The sequence below is a fragment of the Solanum lycopersicum genome, chromosome 2 (assembly GCF_036512215.1).
Source record: "Solanum lycopersicum chromosome 2, SLM_r2.1".
In the NCBI taxonomy this organism is placed as follows: Eukaryota; Viridiplantae; Streptophyta; class Magnoliopsida; order Solanales; family Solanaceae; genus Solanum; species Solanum lycopersicum.
In genome coordinates, this window is record NC_090801.1 from 64,202,255 (window position 1) to 64,226,125 (window position 23,871).

The 23,871-nt window shown below is 35.3% G+C and overlaps 3 protein-coding genes across 5 annotated transcripts; 2 read left to right on the forward strand and 1 right to left on the reverse strand.

The window, feature by feature from the left end:
- Positions 1 to 281: 281 nt before the first annotated feature.
- Positions 282 to 11,109, reverse strand: LOC101268823 (uncharacterized). 3 transcript variants are annotated; one of them, XR_003245542.2, is made up of 18 exons: positions 10,815 to 11,077; positions 10,606 to 10,693; positions 10,409 to 10,500; positions 10,031 to 10,075; positions 9,888 to 9,941; positions 8,358 to 8,432; positions 8,096 to 8,161; positions 7,856 to 7,898; positions 6,567 to 6,612; positions 4,459 to 4,552; positions 4,318 to 4,370; positions 3,141 to 3,225; positions 2,935 to 3,037; positions 2,728 to 2,820; positions 1,663 to 1,746; positions 1,361 to 1,427; positions 1,188 to 1,241; positions 282 to 863 (listed from the first exon to the last, which is right to left on the reverse strand). XR_003245542.2 is itself a non-coding variant. In XM_004232391.5 (18 exons), the coding sequence occupies exons 2-18, from the start codon at positions 10,670 to 10,672 to the stop codon at positions 726 to 728; spliced, it is 1,242 nt and encodes a 413-aa protein (XP_004232439.1). In that variant the 5' UTR covers positions 10,673 to 10,696; positions 10,815 to 11,109; the 3' UTR covers positions 282 to 725. The 3 variants fall into 3 exon arrangements, 2 of the variants coding, with proteins under 2 accessions (XP_004232439.1, XP_010316391.1); XM_004232391.5 differs by having other exon boundaries at positions 1,663 to 1,729; positions 10,606 to 10,696; positions 10,815 to 11,109; XM_010318089.4 differs by having other exon boundaries at positions 1,663 to 1,729.
- Positions 11,110 to 14,257: 3,148 nt separating this feature from the next.
- On the forward strand, positions 14,258 to 19,603 carry LOC101268534 (uncharacterized). Its single transcript, XM_004232390.5, has 7 exons — positions 14,258 to 14,968; positions 15,804 to 15,946; positions 16,187 to 16,458; positions 17,867 to 18,021; positions 18,484 to 18,746; positions 18,855 to 18,917; positions 19,056 to 19,603. Exons 1-7 carry the CDS (start codon positions 14,689 to 14,691, stop codon positions 19,311 to 19,313), a joined length of 1,434 nt encoding a protein of 477 aa, XP_004232438.1. The 5' UTR covers positions 14,258 to 14,688; the 3' UTR covers positions 19,314 to 19,603.
- Positions 19,604 to 19,739: 136 nt separating this feature from the next.
- On the forward strand, positions 19,740 to 23,715 carry LOC101260303 (pentatricopeptide repeat-containing protein At5g44230). The gene is made up of 2 exons (XM_004233680.5): positions 19,740 to 22,171; positions 22,434 to 23,715. Exon 1 carries the CDS (start codon positions 19,994 to 19,996, stop codon positions 21,947 to 21,949), a length of 1,956 nt encoding a protein of 651 aa, XP_004233728.1. The 5' UTR covers positions 19,740 to 19,993; the 3' UTR covers positions 21,950 to 22,171; positions 22,434 to 23,715.
- Positions 23,716 to 23,871: the final 156 nt, after the last annotated feature.

Genomic DNA, 23,871 nt, shown 5'->3' on the forward strand with positions numbered 1-23,871 from the left:
AACTATATTCAGACTCACTAAATTAGATATTTGTTATGGTGGTTTGGTAAATGTTGAGAGTTATCCGGATGTGAAAAGACGCAGCAACATATTAGAAGTCTAGAGTAAGCAATATCACAACTTTGATGGTATGATTGTTTTTACTTTAAAAAGATAAAGCAGACGATTGACTTGAAGTGGTGTCATAGGAATCTGATTCTCGTGTTAAGCTCTTGGATGCGAAACATTATTGTCATTAATCTTGTCAACTCAACAAGATTGTCAAAAAGACGCAGCAAGTGTTTCATAAGTAAAGTACCATACCACTTAATAATAATCTTTCAAGTTCACAGCATTCCCGATCCCACCTAATAATCTGCTTGAGCACCAGTAAAGTAATCATTAAAATTCCAAAGCTATACGTACAGAGAGGTATCTGTTGGCAGCTTAAAATAAAAGCTGTTACAGGTAGCATGACGGCCACTCGGCCAGCATTTCCAAGTATGCTTCACGGATGGGAATTAATACCAAAATTGCTGATATATCAGAGTTTTCAAAAAAAAAGTTCATGGTTTCTCAATCTTTACTGCCACAAAAATGAGAAGGCTTAAGCAACGTTTTGTATGCAGAAGCAGAGCACCAAATATCAGCTGCTTCCAAGGACAGACCCGTCTTGCACATTTTTACAACCTGGAACACTAGGACTGGGACGTGGAAAGGCTCTTCCATTTAGAAACAAACAGGACTCAGATTGATCCGTACCTAACTTCACTAGTTCTCCCTGTTGCTTGAGTAGAAGCAGGTTGACGCTCCCATGAAGCTTGATTTGCAAATGGATTATTGACATCTTCTGGTCGTGAATAGCCATGGCCTACCCCACTTACCTATTTTTCAGTTCCAAAAGTGCAGTGTCAGAATGTGCTAAAGAGATCAAATCAGCACATTAAACCAGTTCAGCTCTCATGATTTTCACAGCATGCTCAAAATAACATTTTCCCTAGCATATACCCCTCTACTATATCCATACACCCTTACCCTGAACAACCATACCCCTAGCATTACTTACACATTAAGCTGTCACTCTCCCCTCTCTATCCCCTAAGGTGTAACCCCCACATATTTCACTTTTCGGAAATGCTTTAATAGCTCACCCAAAGCCTTCCACACACCATCCCAAGAAGTTAAAATTCCCAAGTAGGTAGACTTACAGTTTCCAAACATGCGGATAAAAGTGTCATTCCAGGCAATGCATCAAGCCCACGCTGTAAAAGTGAGATCTAATGAATTATTGAATGTTACAAAAGAATTGTACAATTGAAAACAGAGCTGGACAAAAAGAGAAAGGATAGCAAACAGCAAAAAGCATGAATAGTTAACCTACCTGATTATACACCCGTGTCTTGTAAATGAACCCTCCACAGCAGAATAGTGTTGAGGCAACTAATACTCTGTTTCACACGATATGTCAATATTTATATGATGCTACACAAGATGACCAAGAGCAGCATCTGAATATACAAACACTACTAAATGTAAATTTCAACTACAGAATCAACAACTTCCTAAGCAAGATAACCAGTTATGCTGCAGCAAAACATATGATGTAAAGCTGCATAATAACCACAAGAACTCACTCAGACATTTTAACGTGAAAATAAAAGGCTGAAAAGGAACATGACATACATGCACGATAATACTCCAAATATGGCCCATCCTCCTGCAGCACCTCCACCTTCGCTTTGCTGATATTCTGCAAAAATTTCATTCCTGTTAGAAATATGCATAAGAATTGCATCAGTCCAAATTGTCTGTATTGTAGGGTAGTTATTTACTAGGGTAGTTATTTACTGTTTAGTGGTTAAATCATATCTTATCCTTATCCTTATCCTTAGTTTTTTAACCTTATCCTTAGGAGTTGGTTTACTTGTAAACTCCTATAAATATCTGTGTTATAATGAAGTAAGAAGTTTTGCTTTTCATAAATTTTTCTTTGTTCGTTTATCAAACTAATATTCCTACTTGTTCAATAACAAAAGAAGATATGATTGTTATGTTTTTCCTTCTCTAAAAAATTTACATGGAACAGACACTAAGAACAGTAATGCACCAGCTAGAAAAGACATAGCATTGCTAGAACTATGTAATTCATATTGCGCAAAACCATCCCTAGCACCAGGTATTCCCTCCCTGAAACACACTACTAAGGTCTCCTCTTCCTCCACCCACCACCATAAAATATCTCTACCAATATATTCTCATATGGCGGAAAAGGTGGATAGGGACTAGGGAGGGCTGTAGATGGTTAGCTAAGAGGCTAAACCACAATCTTTTTTCCCTTTTGTTTTAAAGCTTTTTCTTTGCTCGTTAGTGATTGGTACCATAGACTGTCAAAAGACTCAAACATGCATTGCTCTATGAGCATAATGTACGTTCATCAATGAGAAGTGTACACTCTCTCCGTTTCAATGTATGTATCTTACTTTCTTTTAAGTTTGCTCAAGAAGAATGTCTCTTTCTAATTTCTATATTTACTTAACTTTTTAATTCCAACATTCTCATTTTACCCCTAATAACACCACAAGATTCAAAGGATAATTTTTGTATGTCACACGCAACTTGAATTAAGACCGTTGATTCAAAAGTCTTCTTCATTATCCAAAAATCATACTAAAACACATAAAATGAAACGGAAGGATTATAACTGGCACGTATTCAAGTGAAGTTGAATAAAGGCCAGATTGCACTTACCACACATCTTTGTGAGGGTGAACTGAACAGGATCATAGTTTTCTATAGGAATGGTGACCTCAACTTCATATGGGTTATCACGAGCAACATCACCTGAAAATACAATCAGCAATTGAGGAACAAAGTTGTGCCAAAAGATAATATAATAGAGAAACAAGAAATATCTCCCAAAACAGTCTCATAAGCAGAATTGTCAAGTCATTATACATCTCCAGTCAATCAGTAATGATGTTGGTGACAAAGTTGTTGGTGATCCCCCAGTTGCTGCTGAACCAGATAATGTGACCTTTAATCCTTGCTCCGGAGAAACCTAACATGTATATTGAGAGGGGCATGAAAGAGAGAATCAGTGATTTCCAAGTGAATAACAATCAAGCACAAAAATGTAAATGCATGATAAAAAACTTAAGCACCTTTACTAATGGTTTCTGCACAGAACCTGAAACCGAAGCAATCGCGGTCATATAAAGGGCTACACGAGTTTGTGCAGTGTTGAAGCTACAAGAGAACAATGAAGAATCAATTGAAATTGTTTCATGCATTTTAGACTGTGATATGATAACTGCTGGAGCTACGCAGCTTATGATAAAACATGGGATGTCTCCATCCTGCAAGAACAGGACAAGTATAAAACAGGCAGTGGTAAACTGTTGGCAAAGTTGACCAACAAAAAGACTAGCATGACAATAAGTCCTCTCCAGGGTATTGCTTGGCACCTGTACCAAAGCATATTCCTAAATAAATGCAAAGCATCTCTGTGGAATCATGAAGAGGCAAATGATATTTTACAGCAAAGAGTACCCGAACATCAAATTGAAGGAAAGCAGATGTGGACACGTGACAAAATATGGCCACCTAAAATCAGATATCTTTGTTCAATTTTTCCCTTTGGGGGGGTGGGATAACATCAGCATATGTGTGTATGCCTGTCCAATTCAACATCTTATGTCTTGCAGGATCTATCCTGTTACAAAATGCAGGAGTAACCATATAACCCTACCTAGGTGGAGTGCCAGACTAGAAAAATAGAGATACAATTATTTTATTTGAAGAGTTAAGCCGTACAAGATCAAGATAAGTACAAAGAAAAAATCTTTAAAAACAAATAAACAGAAGCAACAACAAAAGTAATAATATCAGTGTCAGAAGCAACAACAATAGTAATAATATCAGTGTCTCCTTTTGATTGTCTTAGCTTGAATACACATGGAGTTTCAGTGTATAGTTGAAAATCACAGTTGTTAACAAAAATTGGACCAATCTGACAAATTGAGCCGTTACTGTTCAGCAAATAATGAATAAATGAAGGCAGAATTCTAGTTAAAGGGAGTGTTTGTGTGTGTCTGTGTGTGTATATGTATATGTGTATATATATATATATATACATACATATACATATATATATATGTATATATATATATATATGTATGTATATATATGTGTGTGTGTATATATATATACATATACATATATATACGTGTGTGTATATATATATGTGTATATATATATGTGTGTGTATACACACACACACACACACACACATATATATATATAATATTTATAAGTAATGAGATAATTAATTCTCATTACCTGAATTCCTTGTGAGCTTCTTCATAGCCCAATTGAGTCAAGCCATTGTAAACCTGTGAATTCACAAGCAAGGGCCTCCAGACCATAAGCCATGTGTGACAGATTGAAGGTACTGCGTGAAAGAAGATATGTTTTCCTTACAATTTCCCATGACCGTGGATGAAAACCAACAGTGAAACCTTCAAAGACGCGCAGACCTGGTTTCTCACATGGAACGGCAAGTTCGACGACAGTTCTGTCCAAAAGTCATATTAGACATACAGCTAGAACTAGAAATTGAAGTTTAGAAATCATGCACTTTTTAAACCCCTACATTTAGTGATGTCATCATGGAATTCACATTATTTTATAACTCCACCAATAATCAAACCTTTTCAATTACCCTCGCTGGTCAACTTTTGACCTCATATCATGTCGCTAATACATGGTATAAAGACATCAGAGAAATAATTCCAAACTTCATAATATGAGCTTAATGAAGTATTACGATTCCACAAATTTCTCTGCAATGTACAGGTAGAGAAATGTCCCTTAATTTCTAAAGTCCAAACAGAGGCCTGCCATGACAATGAGTAAATGGGTTGGTTGGGCTGCAAATATTTGGAGCAGTGCAAGAGATGTTCTCTTAACTTGATCAAACAAATTGCAGGAAAACTCAAGAGGTTATTGAAGTAGAGTAACTTCTACAAGAAGAAATCCTTTAGTCTTAGTCACAATACACTTAAAAGTCAATTTGATTGATATGAATTATGTCTTCTTTTTAGAACAAAACACAAGGATTTACAAACAAAATGAAACATACTTGGAGTTACAAAGCTTTTATAACAAAATATTGAAGAGACGTATTAAAAACTGCCAAAAGTACATTGGAGCAACTTGGACAAGAAAATATGCCATCCTCCTACTGCAGTGGCGAAGCCAGGAATTGGCCAAAAATAGCACAAACAAAAACTCTTTTCAAAAAGTAGAACTAGTGAGATTCGAACAAACGAGCACTTCCTCATTTCAAGGAGGTGAAACCATTGCGCTATAACAACTTGTTATGTTAAGGGTGTCCAAAATATGTTAATTTAATAATTTCAAGCATTTTTTTTCGATGAAGGGTGTCCCTGACCACCATGTGGCTACGCCACTGCCTCCAATAAATACACTACCTAATTACAGCAACCCATAAGAGTTGTGAACCCACCTCATGTTCACCCCACTCCCAGTTGTCTGGGAAGTGAGAACTCATGCATCTAACAAATAGTTGCCCATTATTAACTTTGCACATTTCTTAAGAAACTATAAATAGCCGAGTAATTATACTATATTACCCTTTGAATATAATAAATACAATGTCTTGAAAAGTTTGATAGGAAAATGACTATAATTGATGATGAAGGTAAATTAGGAACTAAGTGCAAAATTATCTATTGATTTAATAAAGAGGAAGTATTGTTGGATATCCCATAATAGTATAGTGGACAATTATTGTTGGACGAAGGGAGTAATTCAGCTAAAGGAAACATGATAATAGTAACAAGACTTCTGTTTTGAAATTGTAAATAGGGTGGCTATCAATTTCTTAATGCTGATGATATATTGTTACCATTCCCAAAAAAAACATGATAATAGTGTTAAATCATAAGTAGTTATGTTTGCAAGGGACTGGAAAGGGAATGTACCCCCAACTTCAAATATATACTCCTTCTGTTTGATTTTATATGGCACTCTTTCCATTTTGAAATGCTCCAAAGTATAATTCCTCAACTTTTAAGAATGAATTTATCAAATTTTGAACTCTATGGTGATGATTTCTCTATCAAACTAAGAGCCTGTTTGGATTAGCTTTTGACTTATTTTTATCATTTTAGCAGAAAATCAAGTGCTTATAAGCATTTTTTTAATTTGCCCAAACACTAAAAAAGTGCTTAAAAGCACTTAAAATAAGCCAATCCAAACAGGATCTAACTTTTCAATAATTACTTTAATATTTTTTTCCAATACCACTAATGTAATGTATGTCACATTAATATTCAAAATTATGAGGGCAGTAAAATACAGTTAAACGGAGGAATGTAATGTATGTCACATTAATATTCAAAACTATGAGGGCAGTAAAATACAGTCATACAAAGGAATGAAGAGAATAAAACTTTCCAATCTGAAAGACCTCACCCCAGATGCAGTTTCTCTCTCTCTCTCTTTTTTTTTTTTTTTTTGGGGGGGGGGGGGGGGGGGGGTTAGCTGAATGATGGGGAAAATACCTACAAGCAGACTCATATTCAACATTGCAGATGCATCCAAGTCCGCCTGAGGAATTGAATTTCACAAAATAGTTAGCATGACAGACTATGATACATTCAATAACAGACTCCCGCCCACAATTCCAAACCCCACATCATTGTTGAAAAAAGAGGTGATAGTGAATTCATGAGTCAAAATTTTTAAAAAATTTAAGAACCCAGCTTCTTGTAACACTTCGCCCTTTTCTACGAAGTAGTTAAGTTAATACATTAAATTGCACTAAAATCACTACCTACGCTGCCAGAATAAATTTTCATTCAAAGAATTAGCTTTCAAAGTTTAGTATTGAGGTACAGAAGACACAGAAATCAGGGAGAAAGATACGTGAATGACAAATTTCGTCCAATAATGTACTTCAGATATAAAGATGAACTTCAGATCCGAGCACTGCTAGCAACCCTCATACTATACTATAAAGCAATGAAAGACCTACTGCTTTTGTAATTTATCCCGTCCCCGGAATTGAAACCAAATTTCCAGGAACCACCTCACACTGTCAACCGGAGGAACATAACATTTCCCCCCCACACGAAGAGCCATGGGAAATCTAAAATAGGTATTTATTTATTTTTTTATGAAAAGAGAAACCCGCAGCTGCTACCCTTTGGGTGCGCACAAGGTAAAATCCCCGCTCCTATGCAATAGCTCGCAGACCACATAGGAGAGGTAACCCGCACCAGGCGACGAGCTCGACCCAGAAGGCAAACCCTTTGCTTTCGCTGGCAAAGGGTTTCGAACTTGAGACCCCCAACATGGAAGTCCCAAGCTCAAACCACCGGCACCCCTAAGGAAATCTAAAAATAGGTATTTAGGAAATACAAATCGGTCAACAGCTAATTATGGTCACAGAAGTAACTGCAGTAGACACTTGACATTCACTGGATAAGTCACACATATATGAGTCACCAAAAATGAAATTGTCCAAGGTTGTTCATAACGCTTGCAACACTTAGTGCAATATTTTCAGCTAGCAAAATCTTGTGCATTAATATGTGATATCAAAATTATGCTTCTCTTAGCTGACCCCAGGCTTCATGTTTATTCTTTTTATTTTATTTGACGAATACCCACAGGCTTCATTTCTATAATGCCATCGTAGATCCAAATTTTCAGAATCGGTTGAGTGGTTCAGAGGTATATTAGATATAAATCAAAGACACTAACTTGGAAAATATGTAGTTTAGTGAGGCTATTTCATACATCTGAAATTAACAAGCTGTCTTACTAGTCAAATGAAGGGTTTACATACCTTTGCATTGTCCATGAGGGCAGTTTCCACATATAATATTGACCTATTAATCCAGAAAGTGAGAGATTCAGTCTAACTGTGTTGGAGTTCAGTATATGGACACCAAATATTGAAATGTAATAATCGTACAGGGCCCAGTACTACACTTCTATCTTTTCAGAGGATCTATAATTTGATTTCTTGAAAATACAAAGTAGTAAATGTTTCATATTTATAGTAAGAGAGAGAGATCATTCAAACCTTAGCTGTTCGGCCCATCTTATCATAACTCTGCTCACAGTTCATCAGGTCACCATTAAAATATTCCTAGGGGTCAATAGAAACATTGCAAATTAATATTAGCTTTGCAGATAAGATTGGAATAAAAAAGAAGGGTACACAATAATATGAAGCAAGGAATTGGTGCATCTGAGGAGCAGATTGACCCGACTTGAGGAACATGCATGAATCTTTAAGTTTTTCCGGTATAAGATTAATATGCACCAACAGTTCAAAAGCTCACCTGAATGAAGCTGACATGTCCTGACCCAGCACGAAAAAAGTTGAGTTTATCAAATCTGCCATAGTCCACATATCCCTGCAGTTCAAGGTCGCTCTTTATTGCAAGGAATCAGAATTCCAAGAGTATATTATGGACATTTCAATTAAGTAGACGTTTTCTTAGTATAACATCCCGGTCTTTCTAACAATCTAAAAGTTCCGCTAACAGATGTAAAAAGTAAGAATTATTTTCCCCACTTCCACTTGGAACTCGCAAGCAAATCCAGCTTTTCTTTGTTCATCAATTTCTTAATAGGCAGTTAATTTCTACTCTTGGGCACTTCAGAGGTGCCAGCTTAAGAAAATATTCATCACAACCATGGAGAAAAGTAAGTGGAAGAAAAACCAAAAGAAAGACACACGAAGGAAACTAGGAAGAAACAAGGTTTCTCATCATTCGGAATAAACATCACACGTCTTCACCACGTCCATGCTACTTAAATGAGTGTTTTACGCATTCCTTAAGCCAGGTCAACCACTTTGATGCCGCTTAAGCATAGTCAGTTGTCAGAGGGGTTTATTTGTGGGATTTCAACAAGTAGATGTGCTAAAATTGGCCAATACTAAGTAGGAGGGACTGACTCGCCAGAAGTGAGGAAGTTGGAGTCTATTTTATTCATTAGGTCATATATAAATAGAAGTATCTCGTCTCTAACATGTTAAACTTTTACATGAGGTGGTTCACTTGATTCAATATCATAAAGAAGGTAAAGAGGCTTGAGTCTCCCTACCGCCTGTCAATAAGATATTCCTATATGCATATCTGATAAAGAAGAATTAGGACTACACATGAAGGTACGTTTGGCAAACCTAAATATACATATATAAGAATGTCATCTTTCTATCCAATATAATTTTTGAGGCTAGGCAGTTCACTCATTTCAATATTTAACAACCTATTCCATACCTTCCAGAAACTGGCTTCAAACATTTACCTTCCCAAACTAGAGTTTATGTTAACTTAATTAGGCATAGTTCATTCATTAATTTGACATATATATACTCCTAAACCCTACCACCTATCAAGAAACAAGAAACAAAAAACAAAAAAATAGTAAACCCTGTTTTTTGCCAGTAGAATGCAATCCTCAAATCACTTTTTGAGATTCCCACTGTGAGTCTACCTTTTAAATGACCGTGTATATTGCAAATGCAAAAGTAAGCTCAAACAAATATGTTGAATATAGAGCTAACATACTTATTTTTCTTTAAAGTGACTAGATATTACACATGTCATAATCAGTACCAACTAGCATGCTCAATAACTCTAAATCTAATTAGCTATGAGTCCCTAAAGGATGTCTTTTGTGCATAAGGTTAGGGATGCAAAGTTGACTAGCAGGGAAGAAGCTAGTCGCGGATTGCTAGATAAGAAGTTTGTAAGAGTCAGAGAGAACATTTTTCATCAAAAAGAGAAAAAAATGGAAGGGCAAATAAGCTGCAAGTTATATATAAAGTGAATAAACGAATGAGATTTCATAAAATGCATTACCGCTTGCGATCTAGACTCAACATCTTTGCAAAATCGAACCACCAAGTCAGCATCCTACAATATACAACTCACGAGCATTACATTTTGCACATAACCAAAGCTGTTGGTGGACATAGTAGCTCATATATCAAATCAGACATCACCTTCCCCTTCCCCTCATACTCAAATGGTTGTCCAATCCAACTACTCTGGAACATAGGTTAAGAAACATCAACTCTATTCAACATGTACCTCCAGTAAAATGACCAGTTTTAAGCATTCAGATCTCGAGAGTGATAAAAAGTACAACCTATAATAAGTTTGCAAGTATTGTGGCACCATCATGATGATTTTATATAGGAGATTCCATTTCTCAGAATAAGAAATGTAAGAAAATTGCAAACATCCATCAGACTGAAATGTGGCTCATGGTAAGTAACACTATAAGGTGAACTTAGACTTTCACACTAAAAATAGTCAATTTTGCAATTTTGTGCCTCTTCTTAATGAATCGATCGACAAGCAAGAATTTCAAAGGATACAAAATCATGAATATGGCTGGAGTTATCCAGAGCATAGCAACCAGTATTTGGTGTGGCAACTGAAAAAGCTCCGATTGCTTGCAACAATACAGCTGAGAGAATATGAAAGGATAGAATTAGATTAAGAAGTTCCAAATCCGTCAGTATAGAGACAAAGTAATTCCAGAGGATGCTTCCTCATATACTAATATTATCACCTGCTACTACTGTGACTAGCAAATGATACGCCACATCTTCACCAGAGCATTTTTTTAGGCTCCTCATCTCGCCGAATACACGGCAGTCCTGCTAATATAGTTTATTGTATTTTATCACAGCACTGTAACGACTAATTAATCAGAGGAAATTACAAGTGATTGTGATTATTGCTAGGTTTATTGCTATGTCTATAGTTAAGAGTTCATACCTTGCCGGTAGAAGCTTGCTTTCTATGGAAGTGGAACACGAGTAGCCGAATTAGCAATGCCTGTGCGCGAGAATGGAGATAAGGAAACCACCAGAAAATTTCCGCCGGCGTTGTAAGCACTCGTCGCTGTACAGATTCCGATGAATTGCTCTATAACATTTCTTCGTCCAAAACTTTCAATCGAGTTCTCCCCAGTTCCCTTATTGTTTGCACCTGTCTTTTGATGTGATTTGGAAATTATTATTTGTTTTAGACAACATGACTTGGAAAAGTTACTTCGCCAAATAGTTTAATCAGCAAGCGCCTTTTTTATTTTATTTTGATTAAGTAAAATAAATCTGACGGTGAGAAGAAATTATTACGATGGTAGTACTATAATACCATGAAAAAAAATTCCACTTTCACTTCATGAAATCAGCGTGTGATAAACAAAACATCAAATCCCATATTTAAAAATAAGGATAATGTACGAGTAATTTTCAATCTATGCCAAAATTTAGAGATACATTTATATTATATTAAGCTTATATTATTTTTTAAATTTATTTTATTAATAATTTTTTATTCTTTTTGACCTACGTGACACTATTTTGTGGGCTTAACGTTGGTTGATTTTTTTTCAAGTTAGTGTCACGTATATCGAAAAGAAGTAGAAAACTTATAAAATAAGTTCAGAGAGTTACTAGGACTTTAGTATAGTAGAAATATGTCTCTGAGATTTCGGACATAGATTAAAGGGATACTTATGCATTTTCCCTTAAAAATAATTGATGAAATATTTTTTTTAACTTACTTTTTACTTTAGAATTATTTTTTTAAAAAAATAGCCCTATATTTTATTTGTAACAAAAATAATTCTATTTTTATATTAATTGCATCGTAGCAACTTGTTAGTTCTGATTTTCTATTATTATGTTTCATATTTGTTTCACGTAAGAAAAATGCAATTCGAAATCACTTATGAGTTATGACTCAAACAATTTCGAGAAGCAATACAAAATTTATATCACTTATATTATTATGTAACATTTATTTGTGTATGTTATGTTAGTACGTGATTTATGTACTTTGATTTTATGAAAACTTGATATTCTTTTTGTATTTTTCTTTTTGGTTCATATTTTATCTCAAATAGACAATACATTGTGCATTTATTTGTGCAAGTGAATTAGCCAAATAATGCGATCCTAATAATTTATAAACTTTGTGAGATATAAATTATATTTTATATATACATTTTTTTAGTAAGAGTACATCTAAACATAGAATAATATTTTAAATATTCTCGCAAAAACTATAACCAAAACAAAACTTTACCTTCAAAAAATTATATATAATAAAATGAAAAATATTTTATTTCTTTAGCCAAATGCCTACTTAATTTTTCAATTATTCATTCTTTGATTATTTTGAAAATAATATTATGTATTTAGAAACCATTTAAGTAGCTCAATTTTTGTTTCATCCAAAAATATTTCATCATTTGAGAATGTGGAGTACGAATAGTTTAAACAATTGTAGACCATTTAAAGTTGTATATTTTTTATAGTATAAATTAATAATGAAATTAAATTATATTAAATTGATAAAAAAAAATTAAAATATTATTACGGAATGAAAGTAGTATATATTAAATAATAGTAATATAATATCAAAGAGAGAGAAGAATATTATTTCTAGAGAGTAAAATATAAAATTGAATGAAAGTTGGTTGTGTGACAAAATAAAAAACTATATATTTTGAGAGTAAAATAGATAATAAGTCTAGAGACAGTGGCGAAGCTAAAATGTTTAATAAGGGGGTTCAAAATTTGAAAAAAATAAACATACAAACTAATTAAAGGGGTTCAACATCTACTATATGTACATAAAAAAAAATTTAACCATGTAAAAAAAATAAACATACAAACTAATCAAAGGGGTTCAGGTGACCTCCCTTACACAATGTTGGATCTCCCCAGAGATGCCCTATTAAACCATCTTCAAACCATATCTATTTTACTCTCTATATTCTATATTGTGGGAGTAAAATAGAGAATGAGCACTCCAACCTCTTTCCATATTATTCTCTATTCTTCACATTTAGAGAATTGAGCAGTAGTTCTATTTGGAGATATGAAAAACTACTATTCATACTCTTTATTTCACTTTTCAATATTTTATTATTAATTTAAATATTTTCTAATTAACATGTTATTTTAAATATAATTTAATTAAATATCTAAATGTAGTATGATATTTTAAAAAATATATTATTTAATATATACTATTTTCATCCCATATTAAAAGTATTTTTTCTTTCTAATTTTTGTCAATAACATGATTTTATTTTATTTTTAATATTCACTATAAAGAATACACAAAAATAAAATGATAAGATAAATACTTTGATTTAAAGATATAATATATAACATAAAAACTTAAATATAAGATAAGATACAATACATAGCATAATAATAACTAATTTATCACAACAATAATTTACTTATCTTGTAGGTCGTTTACAAATTTAGCACTATTCAGAAAAAGTTTAGTGTATGATGATAAATGAAAATCTCTGATTTGAACAATTTTTAGCTGGTTACATAAGATTTAAGAAAATATGTTTTTTTTTACTTCGTAATGCATTAATAGAATATTTATGGGATCAACATAATAATTTTGAAAGTTTGAATTTGTATTTAATGTTTAGCTAATTGTATTTCACTTCTATTTGAATTTGTCCATTAATTTGTATATTATATAACATCTGAAATTTGATTTATTTAGAAATTTAGAATAAAAAGTTTGAAAAAATAAATTTTATATCACATGGAAATTATAAAAAATAATTATTTGAGAAAAAAGAAATAATTTATATTATTAAATAAGAAATTAAAATGAAATAGAAATAATAATATTATATTAAGGAGAGAGTAAGAAGTAAAATTGAGAATTGAATTGAAGTTAATTGTCTGAAAAAATAGAGAACTCTATATTTGGAGAGTAAAATAGAGTTTAAGGTCGGAGATGTCCTTAGATTCTCTATCTTACTTCTCCAAATATAGAAAATGTATAATATATAAACATGACTCTTAACTTGATTTCAACGAATAACTATGTCCTCCAACTTTAAATGTGCATAAGTAAACACTTAAACTTATATAAAATTGAATAAACAGACACATGTACATACATGACATAATACACGCAGTCCGCCACGTTGGATACAAAATTATCATATAAGTTGATATGTAGAATGAATATATGTATTTGTTAAATTTTATACAAATTTAAAAGTCGTAATTACCAACTGAAACTAAGTTAAGAATCCTATTTATTTATTATGTCTTATAGAGAAACTTGAGTAAAATAAAGTTGGGCGGAGATGAAAGAATTTTTTTTTTTTAGCACACTTTAGAGGGGTGAAAGTGTAAATACCTGTACAATAGGCAATATTTCCCAGACGCACGTAACCGGCTACATTACCCAAGAATGGTTGGAAAAACTTAGCAGCAAATTGAATCTTATTACTACTGAAAAATGCAATAAACTAACTAGACTACAAAAGTATTGACAAATTTTCTCTCGAGGCTGAACTGACAGCATCGCCATTGCCAATTTGCCATTAATATTGAAGCGTGTCATCAAACACAAAACGCTCCAAGTCGTCTCCGCGGCAGTTGTCGAATCCGGCGCAGTAGATCTTCGCCACTCCAACAGCGCCAGAGATTTCAATCTATAAAAAAAAAAAGAGGAACTATTTATCTCCAAGTGTCAAATTAAAAGCCAAATGTACGCCAATTATCAGTCCGGACCAAAAACCCCAACTCTAAAATGCAGAGAAAGGTGACACAGATCCACTTTTGCACTCTCACAAGCCCTAGTGTTGGACATGGCGAAGCATTCTTCCGTGGCGATGGCTCTGTTTCGAAAACGCTGGCTGACTGTTGTAGCGCTCCTTGTGATGGTTTCAGTTACCACTGCCATTGCTTTTATCGTCAGAGCTAGCCTTGAGTCCTCCTGTGATTGCCGCTTATATGCGACTAATCAGAAGCGGTATAACGCTTCTCCGGAATTAACTAAACCGATTGGGGTAGCTGTCACTCAGAGCCCACTCAGTTTCATGAAGTCTAGGCTTGTGCTTCTTGTCTCCCATGAGCTTTCCCTTTCTGGTACCTTTTAATTTATTTTTCTTTGTCTAAATTTCGTCTTTTTTACTTACAGATCGTCTACTATGTTAAGTTCGGTTCCTCAATGTTACTTATGGAGCATTGTAGAGTGAAACGTTGCTAGTTTAGCTGGACTGAAGAGTGCTATTTAGCTGTTTTAGTCTAGTTGGATCCACCATCTTATTAGACAATTCATTCATTCAGTTTGGTGCTGTAATAGAGATTGGTTCAATTCCTAGATTCAAATCTAAACTTTACATAGTAAATTGACCAACTCCTCTACCTTAATTTGTCTTTTTTCTTATTAAAAGAAAAACCCTATGAGTGGTTTTCCTTGCACTTGAATCCTGAGTTCAGTGCTGGAAAATAACTGGTTTGGGATCTAGGAGAAAGAGTATATGGAGAATGGGGCCCTATTGCATATTTTAGATAATTACGAGAGAAGTGAAATGAAGAACTTCCGAAGAGTCTGAAATACATTGATTAGGAGTTCATTCTGTCTATTTTACATTTATGATGGAAGGAAGAAACATCAACATGGTGTTGATTAGGAACTTAGGACTTTTGGATGCTTAAAGAATGCTTGAATCTTTACCTCCTTTGTAATTGTGTCCATAGACAGGAGAGAAGCTTGGCATCTTTCCTGATGGGATTGAAACAACCTTTGGACTTTATCTGTTTACTATCTTGTTTTTGTAATTATGACACCATCTTGGTTGAGTGTCAATGTGTACTTTGATTTATGAAAAAAGAAAAGAAAAAGAAAAAGAAAAAGAAAGGGCCATATCACGGGAACAAATATTTTTAATCACTCTGATTGTTCTTTCTTTTCACATAGGTGGACCTCTGTTGTTGATGGAGCTGGCATTTTTGTTGAGAGGTGTTGGTGCTGAAGTCTGTTGGATCACAAATCAAAGGCCATCTGAAACAAATAACATTGTATACAGTTTGGAGCACAAAATGTTACACCGAGGAGTTCAGGTTGTACTTAGCAATATTTCTTCCAGTTTGAGTTTTTATACCTTTCTATATTTGGACAATTTCATCTTTCTAATAATGGAAGTATTTTCTGTGGGCATTCTGGTCCAGCAGCCTCAGGCAATTAATTAGCTGGCATATTTGCACTGACATCTCAGAATTTATACCTCTACATTCTGAAACTTAATACTTTAGTAGTAAAGATTTGAATGGTTGTGCTTATGAGTGCGTGTGTGCTTTCAGGTTGTCTCTGCGAAGGGCCAGGAGGCAATAGATACTGCTTTGAAAGCTGACTTGGTTGTTTTAAACACTGCCGTTGCTGGGAAATGGTTGGATGCTGTTCTTAAGGAACACGTTTCTGAAGTCCTTCCCAAAGTTTTGTGGTGGATCCATGAAATGCGCGGTCATTACTTCAGTCTAGATTATGTGAAACACCTTCCATATGTTGCTGGTGCAATGATTGATTCACATGTAACAGCTGAATACTGGAAGAATAGGACACAGGAACGGCTAAGGTACGTTTAGAAGTTCTGTAATCTTGCTACTAAGTTGGCAAGGGATCTACTTCTAGTGGTCTTTTGAGGTTATGCATCTATAGATATAAACCGTACCTTGAACATCATTTGGTTGTGAGGCCAGAAAGTTCTGTTAATACACACTACTATGAATCTTTACATGATAAGTGGAGTAGATGAAATATTTTCTTTCTTTTTGATCATTTAAGTTGAGTAAATGAAATTGTTTTTTCTTAGAATGTCAGGTCACTCTCTCAAGCTGCCTTCATTTCCCATTGGCATGCATCTATTTTTTTTATTTTCTTTCCTGTTGACTTGGACGGTCACCATAAGATATGATAGGGGAAGGAAAAGGGATGTTAATACATATATTGAATGACATAAGATTTATGCAGTACATAAGTTGTGTGTGCACATTCTTGCATATAGATCTACTTCTCCTCCCTTTTTAAAAAAGGAGACAAGATGGGGTATGCAAGATTTAGCTGGCTATAGGGAGTTGCTGTAGCTATTCAAAGTTTAGTAGATGTATTATCAAAGAAGGAGACGAATAATCTCATTGAATTATGTCATATAAAAAAAATTAAATGGCCTTCATATATCAATCCAACATTTGACCTGCAGCATTTTGGTTATGGAAATTGTATTCTCACAACATAAAAAGTTGGTGAATCAACAGTCTGTAACCTGTTCTCGCTCTCTTTCTACCTCTTCCTCTCCCACCCCTCTCTCTGAGATAGGTTAGTTTGTACGTCATACAAATCCAACTGATAAAAGTAAATCTTCTACTATGCATGTTTAGATTAGATTGCTTCTCATTTTAGTTAAACTTTCACCATTTGGTTTCTGATCTGTCATTGATGTCTTTATTGATATCTTTCCTAATGAGATTCTATTGGAATCAGGAAGTGAAAATGCACCACTCCAGGATAACTAATTTGGTTTGTAGTGTGTTACATAGATGAGTACTTGTATTATCATGGGAAGTAGAAAATGCTAACAGAAATTGTAGAGTAACATGTACTGAAAGTACGCTGATCCTAATTATGGTGATTATTTGGTATGTTTCTCTGAAAATTTTAAATGCTGAGGTAATTTTAAGCTCAAAAGGCATCTCAATCTATTTTGAGGCATAAAGTTTAGTTGAATTTATTCTACTTTACGTCTTAACCTGAAAAAAATATTTGGCTGACTTTATTTCTCCTTGGGTAAGGGAATATAATGTAAATGTTCTTTCTAATACTTCGGTCTGAATGCTCAAGCTTTGGTTGAACCGAGAAAGATTGCTCCTGGATGAACTTCCCAGTTATGTCTAGATCTATGTTGTATATTACAGTGCTTATTCTTCATTATTCATTCTTGTTTGTAGATGTTGTAAAACCTTTCTTAGCTTTATTTATATTTGTAGGATCAAAATGCCCAAAACCCATGTCGTTCATCTTGGCAACAGCAATGAGCTAATGGAAATTGCTGAAGATAGTGTGGCAAAAAGGATTTTGAGGGAACATGTTCGTGAATCTCTTGGAGTTCGAAACGAAGATATACTGTTCTCCCTCATAAATAGTAAGCCTTTTCCTGTAATACTATTACGCATTACAGTCTATCATGCTTCAGATCCTGATAGAAGTTGCTTTCTTGAATACCTGTTTGGCTGGATTGCTCTTGATTTTTCTTCTAAATTTATCTGATCAATATGATTCTCTCGTATTCATCATCATGCTGTACAGATTTTTTTAAAACTACTTTGCAACTTTGATTTGAAATTTTAGTAGCGTATCTTGGCAATGGTCCTTTTTTATTACACTGACCTGGACTTGCAATAGAAGTTGCTTTCTTGAATACCTGTTTGGGTGGATTACTTGATTATTTTCTAAATTTATCTGATCACTATGATTCACTTGTATTCATCATCATGCTGTACAGAGTTTTTTTAACTACTGTGCAACTTGGGTTTGAATTTTGGTAGCATATCTCACGAACTGTCCTTTTTTAACTACACTATGACCTGGACTTGCAATATTGCAGGTGTTACTCGTGGGAAGGGTCAAGACTTATTTTTACGGTCGTTTTATGAGAGCTTGCAGATTATTCAAGAACGGAAGTTACAATTACCATCAATTCATGCTGTTGTTGTAGGGAGTGACATGACTAGTCATAGTAAATTTGAGACAGAGCTTAGGAACTTTGTCATATCAAAGAAGATCCAGAATTATGTTCATTTTGTTAATAAGACACTGACGGTAGCCCCATATCTTGCTGCAGTTGATGTTCTTGTTCAGAATTCTCAGGTTTGTAGGCATGGTCGTGATGCTAGGTCAATTTTTGAGTATGATAATTTTATTAATGCGGTAGTAACTAACTCCATATATTTCCTCCCTTCTATTTTAATAATGTAGGCACGAGGTGAATGCTTTGGTAGGATTACTATTGAGGCGATGGCGTTTCAGCTGCCTGTGTTGGTAATTGCCATTTTTCTTCCTCCATCTTGTCTTGTTGTATAGTTGATCTTTTACAGGCAGCAATTCTTTTTTATAATCTTAAACATTTCATTGGATTGGAAAAGCTTGCCTTCTTATCTTCTTGCCTTTCCATTTCAGGGAACTGCTGCTGGTGGCACCCAAGAAATTGTAACAAATGGAACAACTGGTCTTCTACATCCTGTGGGGAAAGAAGGGATAATGCCTCTTGCAAAAAACATTGTTAGATTAGCCACTCACGTTGAGAGGAGGCTTACAATGGGTAAAAAAGGGTATGAGAAGGTTAAAGAGACTTTTCTGGAGCATCACATGGAAGAAAGAATTGCAGGAGTTCTAAAGGACGTGTTGCAAAAAGCAATGGAACATCAAAGGACATGATAATTTATTGTGATTGGCGTTCTCAGCTGGAGCTGCATTTTGTAGTGTGATGTGGAAATTGCAAGCTATGAGTAACAACAGGATGGAGAACCGAACAGTTCAATGTCCTCTTGCTTATATATTTTCCAAGTGTAAAAAAGAAACGACTTTTTCATCCTTGATGTTGTCAATCTGGTGTCTGAAGGACTTACGCTGCTAATCATTCATCATAATTTTGCATTTTTTTTTTTGTGAGCAGGTTAGTAGAAAGACTGGAGGGGTTATAGTATGATTTTATGGCCTTTGCATCATTCTGTTCCTTATTTGGGTCGAGAATGCTAACATTATCTCTTCTCAGTAATTAGCGCACACAAAAACACACTTGGAGTTGATGTATTTTGTATGCATCTCAAAGTAATTACGGTCGACCATCTATGACCTAGGTAAAAGTGTGGCAAATTTAGTAAAAGGCTAGACCATTTAAAAATTATTTGGGCGGAACTGAGTTAAAAATGCAGGCGTGAGCCAACTTTATATTAGCTAATCAATCAAAAAGTAAAGTTCATACTACAATGTTCTGCAACTCCGACACAATAAAAAAATTTGATTCAATATGAATTCAATAATATCTTCCAAATTCAATTGGAACCGAGATAATTAAGAGAAGTTAACTCTTCTGGTTTCATTTAGCTTTGCATGTAATGGTTTCACTTGCTCGGAAGCTGATCGCATCAAGGAACCCTATTCCAACATCCAGAAGCTACGAGTTCGGAAATCCAGAAGTCTTCGTCCCATTTTCCCGGCTTCAAGAGACAAAACTCTTAGAATCTCATCTAGTTTCACTTCTTGACAACTGTAGCAGCCTAAATCAGATCAAACAAGTACATGCTCACGTTATCCGCAGAGGTCTCGACCAATGCTGCTATGTTCTCGCAAAGCTAATCCGTTTGCTCACAAAAATAAATGTCCCAATGGACCCATATCCCCGTCTTGTGTTTCACCAAGTGGAATACCGCAACCCTTTTCTATGGACCGCGTTAATTCGGGGTTATTCAATTCAAGGACCACTGAAAGAGGCGGTGAGTTTGTATAATGCTATGAGAAGGGAAAGTATATCGCCTGTTTCTTTTACTTTCACGGCTTTGCTCAAGGGTTCTAGCGATGAGCTTGAGTTGAATTTAGGTAGGCAGATTCATTGTCAGAGCATAAAGCTTGGTGGATTCTGTGAAGATTTGTTTGTTCATAATATTTTGATTGATATGTATGTTAAATGTGGCTGGTTGGATTATGGTCGAAAGGTGTTCGATGAAATGTCTGAGAGGGATGTGATTTCGTGGACTTCGTTAATTGTTGCGTATTCGAAGGCTGGAGATATGGCGGCAGCTGCTGAGATGTTTGAGAGATTGCCTGTGAAAGATTTGGTTGCATGGACGGCTATGGTGTCAGGTTTTGCCCAGAATGCTAAACCAAGGGAGGCATTGGAGTTCTTCCATAGAATGCAGTCTGAAGGTGTTGAGACTGATGAGTTGACATTAGTTGGGGTTATTTCAGCTTGTGCACAGTTAGGGGCTGCTAAGTATGCAAATTGGGTTCGTGATATGGCAGAGGGATATGGTTTTGGACCTGCCAATCATGTTATGGTAGGGTCTGCATTGATTGATATGTACTCCAAGTGTGGGAATGTGGAGGAAGCATACAAGGTTTTCGAGAAGATGAAGGAAAAGAATGTGTTCTCATATAGTTCGATGATTATGGGTTTTGCAATGCATGGATGTGCGAATGCTGCGCTAGATTTATTTGAAGAAATGGTGAAAACTGAGGTAAAGCCTAATAAGGTGACATTCATTGGTGTTCTTATGGCTTGTACTCATGCAGGTTTGGTAGAGCGGGGTCGAAACCTGTTTGATACAATGGAGAAACATTATAGTGTTGAACCATCAGTAGAACACTATGCTTGCATGATTGATCTCCTTGGCAGGGCTGGGCAACTAGAAGAGGCTCGTGAGCTTATCAAAGCTATGCCAATGGAGCCTAATAGTGGTGTCTGGGGTGCCCTGCTGGGAGCTTGTCGGATTCATGGTAATCCTGATATTGCAGAAGTTGCTGCTAACCATTTATTTGAGCTTGAACCTGATAGCATTGGTAACTATGTCTTGCTTGCCAATACATATGCTTCAGCAGGAAGGTGGGAAGATGTTTTAGGGGTAAGGAAATCAATAAAACAAAAATTGCTGAGAAAGGACCCTTCACGCAGCTGGATTGAAGGCAAAGAGGGGGTGATTCATGAATTCTATGCTGGTGATATGACCCACCCAAATTCTAAAGAGATTAAGGAAGCACTTGAGGATCTTATTGGTCGGCTTAAGTCACATGGATACGAGCCAAATTTAAGCTCTGTACCTTATGATCTGAATGAAGAACATAAAAGGAGAATACTTCTCACACATAGTGAGAAGCTGGCTTTGGCATATGGGCTGCTCATCACTGATTCTGCTGGGTCTACCATCAAGATCATGAAAAATCTAAGAATCTGTGAAGATTGCCACTCCTTCATGGGCGGTGCATCTCAAATCACTGGCAGGGAGATCATTGTCAGGGATAACAAGAGATTTCACCATTTCCGTAATGGTGTATGCTCTTGTGGTAACTTCTGGTAATTGATAGATGAACCGTTAAGATCTCTTAAATCCCAGTGTATGTTAGTTTGAAGAATCCTTTTCATTTGGAAATGTACATTGCTCGGTAACAGTGCCACAATACACAATTGTGAGGAATTGGACTTCTTAGTCGACCGAAGCCTGAAGGATATGATTAATTCATTCAGGGGAAAATCTGAGTTCCAGAATTGTGTAAATTCCAGGTGCCAAGTTATATAACAGGTAATTTATCATACTGCGTACTTGTGATTGAAATTGCACTCACCTAGTACAATCTTTAATTGCCCTTAGGGATTCTTGCAAAGCTTTAAGCAACAACGGGATACTCATTCCCTTTTTCATAGTAAAAGTGACTCAACGTAATGATTCGCCTGTTCCAGAAAATCTGCTTTCTTACACTCACGCTTGCAATTTCCAACTTCTTATATCTTTATGGTGTCGTTTTTTTAACATAAATGTTCTGTGTGAATGTGTGAATGTGAAGGTCCATTCTCCGCCACTTACAGGGTGAGGGAAGTGCAACGCAAAGTTCAAGGCATCTTTGGGTTCTAAACATGGGGCAAGACCTGGAACATTATTACTGGCATTTTGCTTGCTAAAACTTGTTTGACAAAGTTCAGCGGGAAGCTTGTTGCAGCAAAAGACTGAAAAAGGCAATTCCAAAGTAGCACCTCTGTGGTTTTAGAAGATTCGACGCCGGTAGCTATTAGACTGAAGTTCTTATTTCAAAATTATATATCTGAAGATGTGATATGTCCGGTCAATTTTTCATGATACTCTGTCCAACTCCCCAGCCCATTCGTTACAGGAGGCAGGGGCGTTCCGATGTGGTTAATGAACTAGAATTTTTTGAAGCAATTTCATACTTCCACAAGGCCGAGCATAGAGCTGGTATATAACTTCCATCTTTAGCAAGTCCAATTTTCACTCTTGTAAAATCTTTTAACTTACCAGAAGTTGAATTTTATTTTAAGAAGGGCGTCGTTATAACTATACGAAGTTCTGGTTTCAATCCCAATTAATTGCATACGGATTTTAATAAATAGAGAGATGATCATTATTTACCAAGCTAGTCACCTCACCTCTCCTTCTTACCCGCCTTGCTAGTAATTGGCAAACCTTCCTTTTCTCGCCTTTCTTCCAGCTTTCAACAGATGGAGAGTTCCCATTACGGTATCTATCCTGTCATTGTTAAAAACTGTTAGACCCGCAAACTACTTGATCTAACTACATGCAGATATGTCAAGGACTTGGGCATTGATCTTGACATGGATGATGACAAAATAGTGCAACACAAGTTCAAGATGCTTGGGTGTTGGCAAGGCAGCTTGAACATGCAAGACTTACGTGCGGGCTAAGGGCATTGGCAAGGCAGCGTGTTAGCTTGACAAGACAAGGCTGTGAAGACTTGACAACAGCAAGAACAAAGACAGTTCACTCGACTTGCTGAAATAAAACTAAGTGTTGGAGGACAACTAAAATATTTAAAGTGTTGGAAGCTAGCTGAAATATTCTAAGTATTGAAATGTAGCCTGAAATATTCTAAGTGTAAGAATATTAGTATTTCGTGCAAGATAAGACTGTAATTTGAATTAGATTCTATTTGTTAGAAATATAGCCGTTGAAAAATTTGAACCTGTGACAAATGTTGAACAGGTATCACTTGTAACTGCCGCATGTAACTGTCATGTGCAGAATTTTTATTAAGAGTGAAAATTCGTCTAAAGCTTAGACAGAGTGTTTCTAGCCTTAGACTAATTCGTGAAGCCTTCCTTTGTATTAGTATACAGATTAATAAAGATTGGAACAAATTCCTATAAAGTCTGCTTGCTGTTTAACTTTGTTGTTTAAGTATTTCTATACTTATTCAATTTCGTGGGTGTAAAATGAGCCGAGTGTTACAGACGTTTGTAACTGCCTAG